The 13,287-nt window shown below is 44.4% G+C and overlaps 1 protein-coding gene across 3 annotated transcripts in view; it reads right to left on the bottom strand.

Moving 5' to 3' along the window:
• SPATS2 (spermatogenesis associated serine rich 2) overlaps positions 1–13,287 on the bottom strand; it is a 96,094-nt gene that overhangs the window by 2,508 nt on the left and 80,299 nt on the right. For all 3 annotated transcript variants that reach the window (XM_040425542.1, XM_040425543.1, XM_040425545.1), the window contains 4 exons: positions 8,619–8,677; positions 6,957–7,066; positions 5,582–5,684; positions 1,962–2,155 (listed from right to left, as the gene is read on the bottom strand). In XM_040425542.1, coding sequence (XP_040281476.1) covers positions 1,962–2,155; positions 5,582–5,684; positions 6,957–7,066; positions 8,619–8,677 — 466 coding nt within the window. The remainder of the gene's footprint in view (positions 1–1,961; positions 2,156–5,581; positions 5,685–6,956; positions 7,067–8,618; positions 8,678–13,287) is intronic.

The following is a 13,287-nucleotide window of genomic DNA, read 5'->3' as shown; positions in this document are numbered from 1 at the left end:
TGACAGAAGGTAGAGAAAATGACTGCACAATGAAAACTACATGAGGGAAGGGGAGGGGGTCTACAAAAGGACCATAATCTGTAATGGAAGCAAAGCAGAATATTTTTAATCAAAAATATTAGCAACGTTGTTTCTCATTCTCTATTTTCATTGCAATGGGCCAACAAAATACCTGTACAACTGTACATAACCATCAACATTTTAGTGAATATTGAAGAGAGAACAATGCCCAAGATGCATTGTAAATGAGTTTAATTAAATAATAAAAAAATAATAAAAAAACAACAACCACCGAAAAAAATAAAATACAAATGCTGGAGTTGTCCTCAAAGCCTTAGGGTCCATTCACACTTCCGTAGGGTTTTGCGGATCCGCAATACACTCGGCCGGCACCGCCAATAGAACTGCCTATTCTTGTCCGCAATTGCGGACAAGAATAGGAAATGTTCAATTTTTAGCTGAGCTGCGGCCCGGAAGTTCAGGGCCGCGGCATTGAAATGCGGATGCGGACAGCACACTGTGTGCTGTCCGTATCTTTACTGTCCCCATAGAGAATGAATGGGTCTGCACCCGTTCCGAAAAATTGCGGAACGGATGCGGACGTGTGAATGGAGCGTTAGCCCTTTCAATGTTACCTTGGGCCAACATCTCCTGGAGTCCATTTAAGGGTCACCGAGTTGTCAGAAAACTTTTAATGTCATTGAGACTTATCTAAGGTTCTGATAGGTGGGCGAGTGCCGATATGCGAGTGCTTCTCTCTCCTCGTTCTAGCGATCAGTGGAGGTCTCCGCAATCAGACCCTCACCAATCAAAACCTTTGCTATGTCGCTATGAAATATCAAAAGTTGTATGAAAACTCAGTGACCGTTTAAAGAGCAATCACCTTTCCAAAAATGCATTACAATACCTAAAAGCTGGTCACCTAGCCTTCCAAAGATGGAGAACAAGTCTATAAGGGCTACAATTTATAATTAGCATATGGATTTGTATGCCCATTTAGGTTAGTTTGGTAGAAAGCTGGGTGATAGGAAGACAGCATAAAGCTTTGCACACACTGCGTTTTGCGTTACCATTGAAAATAGGCATATAGTGGCATCCATCCATCGAGTGCCACTTTGTACCAGCCAAGAGACGCCAGGTACATGGCGTCCTATGAATGCATTTAAATTATATCCCAAAACCTTTTCCCGACGTATACATTAAACATAGGGCTTTGACACAATATGCACAGAGCCTCACAGGATAAATTGATATTAAAGGGGTTCTAAGTAGCCATACTAAAATTATTTTTATCTTCCCATAATATCCCACATACTGCACACTTTTGCCCCATATACCTGTTTTTCCTTCTCCTGTTCTCAGCATCACTGCATCCTGACTTTCAGGCAGATTTCAGTGGGATTTGCTAATGTAATGTTTCACAGATTCTTCTGCCCAATTAATATGTAGCAGGGGGATGTATGAGGGGTGAATGCTCTAGAAAACAGTGTGGCAGCAGAGCAATCCCTGAGAAACACTACAGAGCATGCTGGTTTTGGTTGGCAAACTCAAGAAGCTGATGAAAACAGGAAGTTCTGCATGTAAACATCCGGCCAGGATGCCATGATGCTGACAACAGGGGGAGGAAAGTGCCAACATGAAAAACACGTATATGGGATAAAAATATGCAGTGTTTGGGGTACTCTGGGCAGATAGAAATTTCATAATGAAAACAGAACCCCTTTAAAAGGGTGGTCAGAGTTATACACAAAGCTTCCGCCAGGCAGGAACGGTCATAAAACAATAGAAGAACATATACTTCCCTATATTACCTTCCTCTGCTATGATCCTCTCCACCAGGCTTTGTTTGGCTGCAGCAATTACATATTCCATGTGACTGCTGCAGCCAGTCATTTGCTAGTGACAAATAAATTTGCATTGTACAATTCAATAAATAACATGGATGAAAAAACGAAACCTACCTGTCTGGGTGGTTGGTTCTGCCTTGTAACATTATGACCGGGAGCAGTGTCTCCTATGGCTGCAGGCTTTCGATTGGTTGAAGTAAGGCTGGGAGCAGAAGACAGGACTGGGGTGGACGGAGCGGAGGCATCACTGGGAATATTTAGGGAGCAACATCGAGAGCGGGTAGAGTAATTGTTCTTTGGGTGGGACACTGGAAGGTAAAAACAGCAGGAGCACTAAGATCACAACAGGGTAGAACATGGCATTACTAAACTGCACAGCATGAATATATAAACCTCTTACTGCTTGCTCAGCCTGTGGCAGCAGAGGACAAATACTGGTCACAAGGCAATGTATCTAATGATGGCTGAAAAATCAGGCGGCTGCACAGATCTTCGTATTAGGTTATAGGGGCATGCTAGAACGCCCCTTTATCAGGCAGAAGGTAGAGCCACTCTGGCTACTGACCACTGATTTGGCACCTTGTAATTGTAATTTAAGATCCACTGTGTTCACAGCACAGGGTTACAGCAGCCGGACCTATATCAGCCAGCCAATTATTGGGGTGACTATGTGAAATATATTCCTGTAAGCAGACAATGAAGTAGAATTGTACGCTTTGCATTACATTTATACAAATAGGAAAAGTTTTACATTCTCTTCTTCCACCTTGTGAAAATGCCTTTCCGCTTACCACTGACACCATGTATATCTCACTATACGTTGCTTGGTAAATCATACCACTGCATTCTCCTGTAGTGTCACTACGTGTCATTTACTAATAATAGGTTCATGCTCGGCAGGTTATATTAGTTATTTAGTAGCTCTGGAGGGAATTGCATTTGTATAGGAATGACATATTATGTAATCTGTAATTGATGATGGAGCAATGACTCCTGAAAACGCCCCTATGGACATGAGACGGAATGGGTTTCAGATCTATACCACTATAACATCTGCGTACTTAAGGCAGCTATCGCCAATATCAGAGCTGTATCCTTGCAGACGCAGTTAATAGGCAATAAGCTCCATTGTTAAACACACACAACCACTGCCGAGAGACGTTCATCACTTTTATAGTAGCAGAAAGCAGGATTTTTATCACTGTGATAATGGAAACAATTAGGAACCTATAAAGCTGTCAGTGGAAGGCAAGCAGCAATAACAAATACCCGTGCGCGCAGTGGATGGGGCGGTGCGTAGATATTGCTGTATGAGTAGCAGTAGGTTCTGCTGTAATAAAACTGACCCTCTGGTTCGAAATATTTTTATTAACTAGAGAATAGGGTTGTTTCGGGTATCGAATTTTCGGTACCCAATCGATACTTTTGTCGCGGTATCGATACGATACCGGGATTTGCCTTTTATCGATATTAGGCTGTGCTACTGCACAGCCCAGTATCAGAGAACATGAGCGCGCTGCTCTCCGCAGCACAGGGAGAAGGAAGAGGTCTCTCCATCCCCTCTGTGCTGCCGCTGCCTCCAATGGGAACGAAGCGAAGGGGAGGGCGCACTGCGCCACCAATGATAACTAACGTTTAATACAATACAAATACAGGCGGCAGAAACACATTGCCGGCACCCTACCTCTGACAGGGCGCTGCGTCCGTGGCAATTAACCCTTCAGGTGGTCACTGATCGCAGCCCCCTGTCAGAGGTCGGGTGTCGGCAATGTGTTTCTGCCGCCTGTATTTGTATTGTATTAAACATTAGTTATCATTGGTGGCACAGTGCACCCTCCCCCTTCCCCAGTATTAAGTCATTGATGGCGCAGTGCCCCCCCCCCCCCCCCCCCCAACACCCCCCAGTATTAAAATCATTGGTGGCAGTGGCCACAGAGTCCCCTCACTTCCACTCATTGGCGGCAGTGGCCGCTTCTGATCGGAGCCCCAGCATTGTAATCCAGCAGGGAGAGTGTGAAGTCCTATTCACCCTAATAGAGCTATGTTAGGGTGAATAGGACAAGGGATTAAAGGGCTTCTGTCACCCCACTAAAGTGATTAGTTTTTTTTTGGGCTAGTTAAATTTGTTATATTGCGATATATGAAAATATAATGGTCTTACTTACTTTGATCCAGCAGTTTCTTCCAAAAACGAAGTTTTATAATATGTAAATTCGGTCTCTACCAGCAAGTAGGGCGGCTACTTGCTGGTAGCTGCTGCAGAAAACCGCCCCCTCGTCGTGTTGATTGACAGGGCCTGCCGGGATCTCCTCCTCCGGCCGGCCCTGTCGGCATTTCAAAAATCGTGCGCCTGTGTTCATTCGGCGCAGGCGCTCTGAGATGAGGAGGCTCGTCTCCTCAGCACTCCCTCAGTGCGCCTGCGCCGATGACGTCTTCTATTTCGGTGATGTCATCGGCGCAGGCGAATGAACACAGGCGCGCGATTTTTGAAATGCCAACAGGGCTGGCCGGAGGAGGAGATCCCGGCTGGCCCTGTCAATCAACACGACAAGGGGGCGGTTTTCTGCAGCAGCTACCAGCAAGTAGCTGCCCTACTTGCTGGTAGAGACCGAAGTTACATATTATAAAACTTCGTTTTTGGAAGAAACTGCTGGATCAAAGTAAGTAACACCATTATATTTTCATATATCGCAATAGAACTAATTTAACTAGCCCAAAAAAAAAAAAATCACTTTAGTGGGGTGACAGAAGCCCTTTAAAAGATCCCAGTATCTAGCCCCTAAGGGGGGAAATAGTTATAAAAAAAATAAAAACACAACACACACACCAAAATATTACGTTTAAATCACTCCCTTTCCCAATTATACATATAAAATATATAAACAATAAAACATATTACATATCGCCACATCTGAATAGACCAAACTATTAAAATATTTTAAAAATCTATGCGGTGAACGCTGTAACAGAAAAAATAATAAAAACCGCACGATTTGCCATTTTTTCTTAGTCACCTTGTCCCCCCAAAAAATAGGATAGGACTATGTTCGATTATGGGCCGGACGTTCTATAAAATGCGGAATGCACGCAGCATTTTTTGGAGTTTATTTTTATTGCGTGGTATCGAGTATCACAATACTTTTTTATGGTATCGAAACTGAATCAAAATTTTGGTATGGAAACAACCCTGCTAGAGAACATAGTGCCCTCCTCATCTTTTCAGCTGCAGATCTGTCCATTCCTGGACTCCTCCTCAGACTACCGGATGTACCCTGTGCATTTGGTAGCCCAAAACATTTTCTGTTTGATCAGCCCCGCTGCATGGATTCACCGGCATTGTTCTCATGAGCAGCACTGGCCAATTCAAGGGCAGCAGGAAGTGTCTTGGGCTACCAAATGCAGCAATCTTAGAGAGAAGCCAGGGAATTGGTGGATCTGCAGCTGAAAAGATGAGAAGGAGGCCACCATGCAAGTGTTCTGTTTCTTCCCCAGTTAAGGTGAAATTCTCTCTTGAACCGGAGGGTCACTTTAACTTATACAGTTACAGTGATATTCCCGTCTGGACATTCATGGCATATCCACAGGAAATGCCATCAATGCCCGACAGGTGCATGTTCCAGAGGTGGTTCTGGCTGCTGTGTGGAGAGGCAGCATTTGCAGTTCCCTCTATTCCCTTCTATGAGAGTTCGAAAAATAGCGGAGTAGGCACCCAATATAAGGCTACGGTGACCAACCTTGTCCAAAGGACTCAATGCTTTTCTTCAGAGTCTCAAGGTCAGCGGTGAACTTTGCAGCACGGCCCAGCTCCTCATCATACTTCCTCTCACTGACGAAATGCTGTAAAACATAAATGTAGCACCAGTTTAGGGCTTAAGATAAAGTGAATATGCTCAAATATATTGAAGACAAAGACATTACCAAAAATCTTTTTCTACAGCTGAAATGCCTATATGATACCAGGCACTGTATAATACGTTGCAGCGTTAAATAGGCTGTCAGAGCATGGCTATACAAAGACCAAAGGTGACCTATTGGCCATACAAAGACTATTGAAGACAAAGTCATCCCCAATAATCATTTTCTACAGCTGAAATGCCTGTACGATACCATGCACTGTATAATAAATATTTTGTGCGGTTAAAGGGAATCTGTCAGCTCTAAAACACCCCCCAAACTAGAGTAAGCGGTGAATAGTGTATATGGTGCCGAGTTCAATTATGTAATTTTTCTGTTCATACTCACTTGCATGCTGAGGCTGTGATGCCACAAACCAGCAGTAAAATGCATTAAGAGGACGCCCGTGCTCAAGCACATATTGGAGAGGACTCAACGAGGAGTCCTATCAATGCATTTTACTGCCGATTTGTTGGAGCATGTCATCAGAATGCAAATGAGTATGAAGATAAAAAAAATTACATGATTGGACTCAGCGCCACGAACAGGTGTGTCCCGTACCTCTATTACAGCCCGCAAATGGCGGGTCCGCACTGGCTGTGTGTGTTTGAGGGGCTATCAGAGTATGGCCATACAAAGACTAATAAAGACCTACTGGCAAGTTTATTATTTTTTAAAATTTTCAGCACATTGCAGTCTCTTGCTTAAAAGGGGTGATCCAGCAGGTACAGTCATAAAACTAGTTACACCATATCAGATTTAACACAAGGTAAGAGGGAGCAAAAAGCTTCTGAAACCTTTTTAGGCCATATATAAAGACTGTGCCCAGCAAGATTAACGACCAACCTTAGGCTGTGACTTCAATAAAAATCCTGAGCTTTGTAACAGTATGAGTCAACAATGCAGATGGCCACAGGCGGCCAAGCCACACCTGTCCGTGGTGGTCAATGGCTGCAAAATCGTGCTGCCACTGGCTGTAGTAGGTGGGTGTGCGTTGCTTGGTCGCATGCGGCCAGCTGCACCACGGGTTGCACCCCAAGGGTGCCAGCACACATTGCAGCATATTACTAACTGCCATATACGACAACAAGTGCAGGTGCAGCAGAGCATTTAGTGGTAATCCGTGTACAACTACCATGGCTTGGGTGCAACATGTACGGGCAACCTAACAATCCACACTGCTGGGATTTAATGTCTTCACCATAAGTGCCTAACCTTGATGTCTGCACGAAGCTCTGACAACTGTTCTTCAGACATCCGCACAGCTACATCTGCCAGCTTCTTCAGCTCCTCTGCCTTCTTCTGACGGCTAGCCAGGATCTCCACTAGGAAAGACACACGAAGAGAGATCAGTGATGAAACAGAAGTCACCTCCTTGGTCTCATTAAAAAGGTGGAACACAACTGAGGAGAAGAAGAAAAAAAAAACAGCAATCTAGCCTCAGGCTGCCGCTATAGATTGTACTACACGTTGGGACAGTCTTCTGGCGCCAAATTACAAGACAGTTTTCCGGGAGTAAAATATTCTATCTAATATTCTAGGGTAGAGGATATTAGATTGGTGGGGGTTCAACATCCACCACCAATAAACAGTTTGAAGAGACTGGGGCAATCTGGTCCGCTCAGGCCTTACCACTAAGGCCTCTTTCACACTTGCGTTGTTGGGATCCGGCATGCACTTCCGTTGCCGGAGGTGCCCGCCGGATCCGGAAAAACGCAAGTGTACTGAAAGCATTTGAAGACGGAACAGTCTTCCAAATGCTTTCAGTGTTACTATGGCACCCAGGACGCTATTAAAGTCCTGGTTGCCATAGTAGTAGTGGGGAGCGGGGGAGCGGTATACTTACAGTCCGTGCGGATCCCGGGGCGCTCAAGAATGACGTCAGAGCGCCCCATGCGCATGGATGACGTGTCCATGTGATCACATGATCCATGCGCTTGGGGCGCCCTGACGTCACTCTGGAGCGCCCGGGGAGCCGCACGGACGGTAAGTATGCTGCTCCCCCGCTCCCCGCTACACTTTACCATGGCTGTCAGGACTTTAGCGTCCCGGCAGCCATGGTAACCACTCTGAAAAAGCTAAATGTCGGCTCCGGCAATGCGCCGAAACGACGTTTAGCTTAAGGCCGGATCCGGATCAATGCCTTCCAATGGGCATTAATTCCGGATCCGGCCTTGCGGCAAGTGTTCCGGATTTTTGGCCGGAGCAAAAAGCGCAGCATGCTGCGGTATTTTCTCCGGCCAATAAACGTTCCGTTCCGGAACTGAAGACATCCTGATGCATCCTGAACGGATTTCTCTCCATTCAGAATGCATTAGGATAATCCTGATCAGGATTCTTCCGGCATAGAGCCCCGACGACGGAACTCTATGCCGGAAGACAATAACGAAAGTGTGAAAGAGCCCTAAGCACAGAGCCATACACTGTATAGTGGCTGTGCTTGGTATTGCAGCTCAGGTCCATTCACTTTGGACTGAGCTGCACATGGGCCATGAGACCGATGTGACGTCACTGGCCTAAAAAGAAGCCACGGCCTCTCTAATCAGCTGATCAACATGAGTACTGGGAAACAGACCCCCACCGATCAGATATTAATGACCTTTTCTCTGGATAGTTCATCAATATTTCACTCCCAGAAAAAGCCTTTAATACTATTTTGAGCTACCTTGGGAGAACTGTCAGTTGGTTTTGCACATGCTTTTGTATATAGTCTGATTTTTATTTTTTGTCTCTATTCTAATGGTATAAAAATCAATAAGTTAAAATAAGGAAAAAACATCAGGATATTTAAACGGTAAGCAAAAGCAGATGGTGTTCAGGTTTCTATAAGTTACCCATATATCATTTCATATTTGTAAGGTGTCATTCTCTACTTACTTGCTTCGGCTTTCACCTTATCCATTTCCGCTAGCAATGCCACTTCTCTGTCCATGAGGCTGAGAAAACAAAAGCAAAAATTGTCAGCATCATTAATATTTAAAAAATGCCACCCAATGGTGGGGACAGTCAAATCTGTAGGTCTAGAAATGCACATTTCTGTATATACACTATGACTGGAAGCTTGGATTATGTGGCTGAAAGGTGGTCACCCTGCCAGTAGGTGGCATCAGAGCTTCATTGTCCCTAATTGGGACAATTTCCCATCTACCTGTCCTGCCGGTAGATTAAAAAAAACTGCTGTGTATAACATTAATATCTACAGCACACAGATTATGTACATATTGGCACTGTTTGCGTTTTACGCACATTAGAAAATACAGCTTGAACACTCACGATTAGGACTAAAAGATTGATTGTTCTCCATTTTCATTTCTTTTGCAGTATTTATTAAATCTTGCAAAAACTTACATAATATACTTCTGAATCAAGCTCAACTACAGTAACATGAAAATGTAGAGAATTTACTGGTTACAAATACTGGGTGGCCTCAAATACTTGTAAAAGTTGGCATTTTGTTTGCTGCATTTTAGGTTACCTCATCAATTCTATATGCCTGGAAAACCCCACCTGGGGTACCTGCACCTTGTGCATTTGTATGCATAAAAACAGCAGAAAATCCATGCAAAAAACCCCCCACAAATTAACACTTTTTATGCCTTTTTGGTGCACATTTTCTGTGTGTTTTAGTCTATAGGAAAAACCAATCTACATAAGGTGCGGAACCGCACAATTGACAGGCCATGGATTTTAAAATCCGCAGGCAAGTCAATTTCCACATGTATAAAGTATGCAATGTGTATGTGAATTTTGGCAAATGTTATTCACTTCTTGCATGGAAGATTCACAACGTGTGCATTAACCCTTAAAAGGGGTTGTGCAGCGATTTATACTGATGACTTGTCTTCACGATAGCTCATGAATATCTGATCGGCGGAGGTCTAACTAGGTGAGCGTCGCTTCCTCTTCATTACACTACGGGTCGTCTCCTCTGGAGCGGCGGTGCAGTGTAATTACATCTACTCGCTCAATTCAAGTGGAAAGAGCAAGTACTTGTAATTACACTGCGCTTCTGGGACAACGGGCGCTGCAATGAACAGGAAGCAGGGCTTGCATGGAGCGCCACCTCCTCTGCAAGCAGCTGATCAGTGAGGGTGCCGGACGTCTGCCGATCAGATATTGATGACCTATCTTGACAATAGGTCATCAATATAAGTTGCTGTACAACCTCTAAGGTAATCTATACCTTGATCATAAGGGGCAGGCTACAGATCGCTTTAAAACCATCTGTAATCTATTGGCTTCAGGGAAGTGTCCAAAGTAAAGGAAGCAAGCATCCATCCCAACAATTACTGGACTAAGTCGTCCGGTTGTATTCTACAGGACCTCTAGATCTTATTGTATGTACAATGCGTGGAGTAAAGTAAAACCTGAATTGTGAACTTAAAGGGGTTGTGTCACTAATAACACTTATTCCCCACCGACAGGACAGGGGATGTGTTTAAATATTGACCACTAGGACCCCTGGAAATCTTGAGAATGAGGGGTCTCACAAGTGCCAATGAACTGCTCCAAGAGAACGGAGTGGTGGTGCGCGTCCTGATTCACTCTATTCTATGGGACTGCCCAGCACAGTGCTAGCAGCCGTCCAATAGAACCGAGTGTGGTGGACATGCATGCGCACCACCGCTCAATTCTCATGGCACTTGCCTTTAGTTCTCGGGATTGCTTGATGGTCCAAATTAAAACCACTGACACACATGCTTTTTTCTAAATTTTTATTTTTTCATTGCAGATTTTTTTAATTCTATTTGCTGAATCTGATTATGGGGGTTGCCATCTTGTCTGAGCAGAATTTAGAGATATGCTTTACAGCAGCCACTTGGGCCACAGAAACAACAATGGGACAAGAGCGACCTAACTGACTTCTAGGGGAGAGTCTTCTAGGCATGCTGTGTACAAAGGTAAGGAGGGAGTAGATAAGCTGTGATATCACCTATTGAGAATGGTGCATTCTGTATGATACATATATATGTGAGACCTGTCATTGTAATCCTGCCTTTGATAATGGGACGACTAAAAGTAATCTGTACAGACCAAGTGGGGCCTGTTATTAGGCTTAGCGGCCAGTACAAAAACTGCAGGATTTTATTTTATTTTTTTCTTTTAATATAGACAGTGACACAGAAAATTAAAAATATCACAAAGTTATTGAAAAAAATGAAAAGTATTTTTCTGATGACACATTCCCTTTAAATATTTTGTGTCCATTGTGCAGTAAAAAACAAGCCACCACCCTAGCTGGAACAGTAATGTTACAAAATCCGGTCTGAAGCTGGAGAAAGTTCTTCCCTTGATATTTATTGAAGGAGGTTCCAGCTGGCAGAAAACCAAAGCAGCCAAGTGAACCGTAGTTCTGCCCACCATACGGATCTGAGCTTCCTGGTTAACACTTGCTTTAACATAAAGGGTAACTAAACCTTTAAATAAAAACGAAGGGGCCTCTTCAGCTCTCACCGGCTCTGCTTTCTAGTGTTGGAGTACATATCCCATATACTTTCTATGGTTCTTTAGTCCACACACACCAAAGGCCAAGCAGATCTAATGAAAGCCGAAGGGAGAGAAGGCTCCGAGTAGTGCTACTGCCCCTTTATTTTTCACCAAAGGTTTCGTTAACCTTTAAGGCCTCTTTCACATGAACGATACGGATTGGCTCTGGGTGCATTCAGTAAAACTCGCACCATTTTGCAAGCAAGTTCAGTCATTTTTGCCTGCAATTACGTTCAGTTATTTTTTTTCGTGCGAGTGCAAAGCATTTTTCACACGCGTGATAAAAAAACTGAAGGTTTACAAACAACATCTCTTAGCATTCATCAGTGAAAAACGCATTACATCCATGCTTGCCTGCGGGTGCAATGCATTTTTCACTGAAGCCCCGTGCACTTCCATGTGGCCAGGGCCAGGTGAAAAACGCCAAATATAGAACATGCTGCGTTTTTCACGCAACGCAGGACTGATGTGTGAAAAAACAAAAAAAGGCTCATGTACACAGACCCATTGAAACGAATGGGTCAGGATTGAGTCACGCATTGCACCCGCGTGGAAAACTCGCTCGTGTGAAAGGGGCCTAAGGCACTCCTACACAGACCGATGGTTGGGAACGAAGGCTCGTTAGGCTCTACTACCCCCACTGACAGACAAGCAAACGCTTTTAGGTAGCCACAAACATAAGAGTTTGTCAAAAGCACATCTCGCTGCGTTAAAGGAGGTGCGATTAGCAATCCACAAACTGTATTGGGGGCGAATAATCGTATGTCACCCAGGAAGCTTGCATCAGTCCGTGCAAAAGTGACAACTGACTTGTGTTCCTGTCAATAAAAGGAAAAACGGACAGGCACTCGCTGTTAGTATATAATCTTGTCATTTATTGTCACATTCCAGTGACGGGTTTCGGCATACAATCTGCCTTTATCAAACTGATAGATTGTATGCCTAAACGAGTCACTGGAATGTGACAATAAATGACAAGATGATATACTAACAGCAAGTGACGGTCCGCTTTTCCTTCTATCTACATGGGACGCCTGCCCTGGGCCACTCTATTTCCCGCAGTGCTGATCGATATATTGTATACATTGTGTTACTGTCAGTCAATGCTCTTTGTGGTCCCACATCGAGCCATGTAAAAGGACCCTAATATGTATGTCAGGGGTGCACAACCTGCGGCCCCCAGAGCCAAGGTTTACGGCCCCCGTCCTGCAGGATAGAAACACAGCTGATTGTGCGATCAGCTGTGTTTCTTCCTGGAGCGCTGCACAGGGAAGGATGACAGCTCCTGCACTGGATCAGGACGGTTACCTGGCTATTAGTGAGAGTGGGGGAGCCGAGGAGAAGGCAGGCGTAGTTTATCAGCGCTTCTGCCTTCTACTCAAGGAGTGCTCTGCAGTTTAAACCCAGCGATCACATGATCCCCCAGAGGTCTTTTGAACATACATACAGTGTTACTTATATATATATATATATATATATATATATATTTTTTTTTTATATATTTATACATACACACACACACATAAGTGCTTACTTGTTATTGTCTCGCTGTCTCCATCTTCCGGTCCCGGAGCACGTCTCCAGCAAATGACTGACTTCAGCTGTGGAACACTGCTTGTGGCCACATCACCACTGAAGCCAGTCATTGGATGGAGAGGAGCACGTGACTATGTCCATAGCCAGCCGGACCGGAAGATGGAGACAGCGGCAGGGAGCAGGTAAGTATGAATCTTCTGTTTCAAGGCTATGCTGCAGGAATGTGTCAAAAATCATTACACGGCACAATATTTGGGACAATTACTGGGAACAAGTCTTCATAGGAGCGCTCATTCCTGTATAATTGTGCCCCCCCCCCCCCCCCGATCAGCTGATAAACAAGGAATCACTCGTTTATTGGCTGATTTGCATGTTTTATCAGGATGAAAGATGTACGATTATCGTCAGCGCATCTCCCCGTGTAATCAGGGATGGGCTACCGATAATCAATAGAACTCAATGAGGGAGCAATGACTGTGGTAGCGATTATTCCTCCCCATTCACTTTGCATTGGCCTGTGTAA

Source organism: Bufo bufo, chromosome 3 (genome assembly GCF_905171765.1).
Source record: "Bufo bufo chromosome 3, aBufBuf1.1, whole genome shotgun sequence".
NCBI classification, from domain to species: Eukaryota; Metazoa; Chordata; class Amphibia; order Anura; family Bufonidae; genus Bufo; species Bufo bufo.
This window is presented reverse-complemented; position numbering and strand designations above follow the sequence as displayed.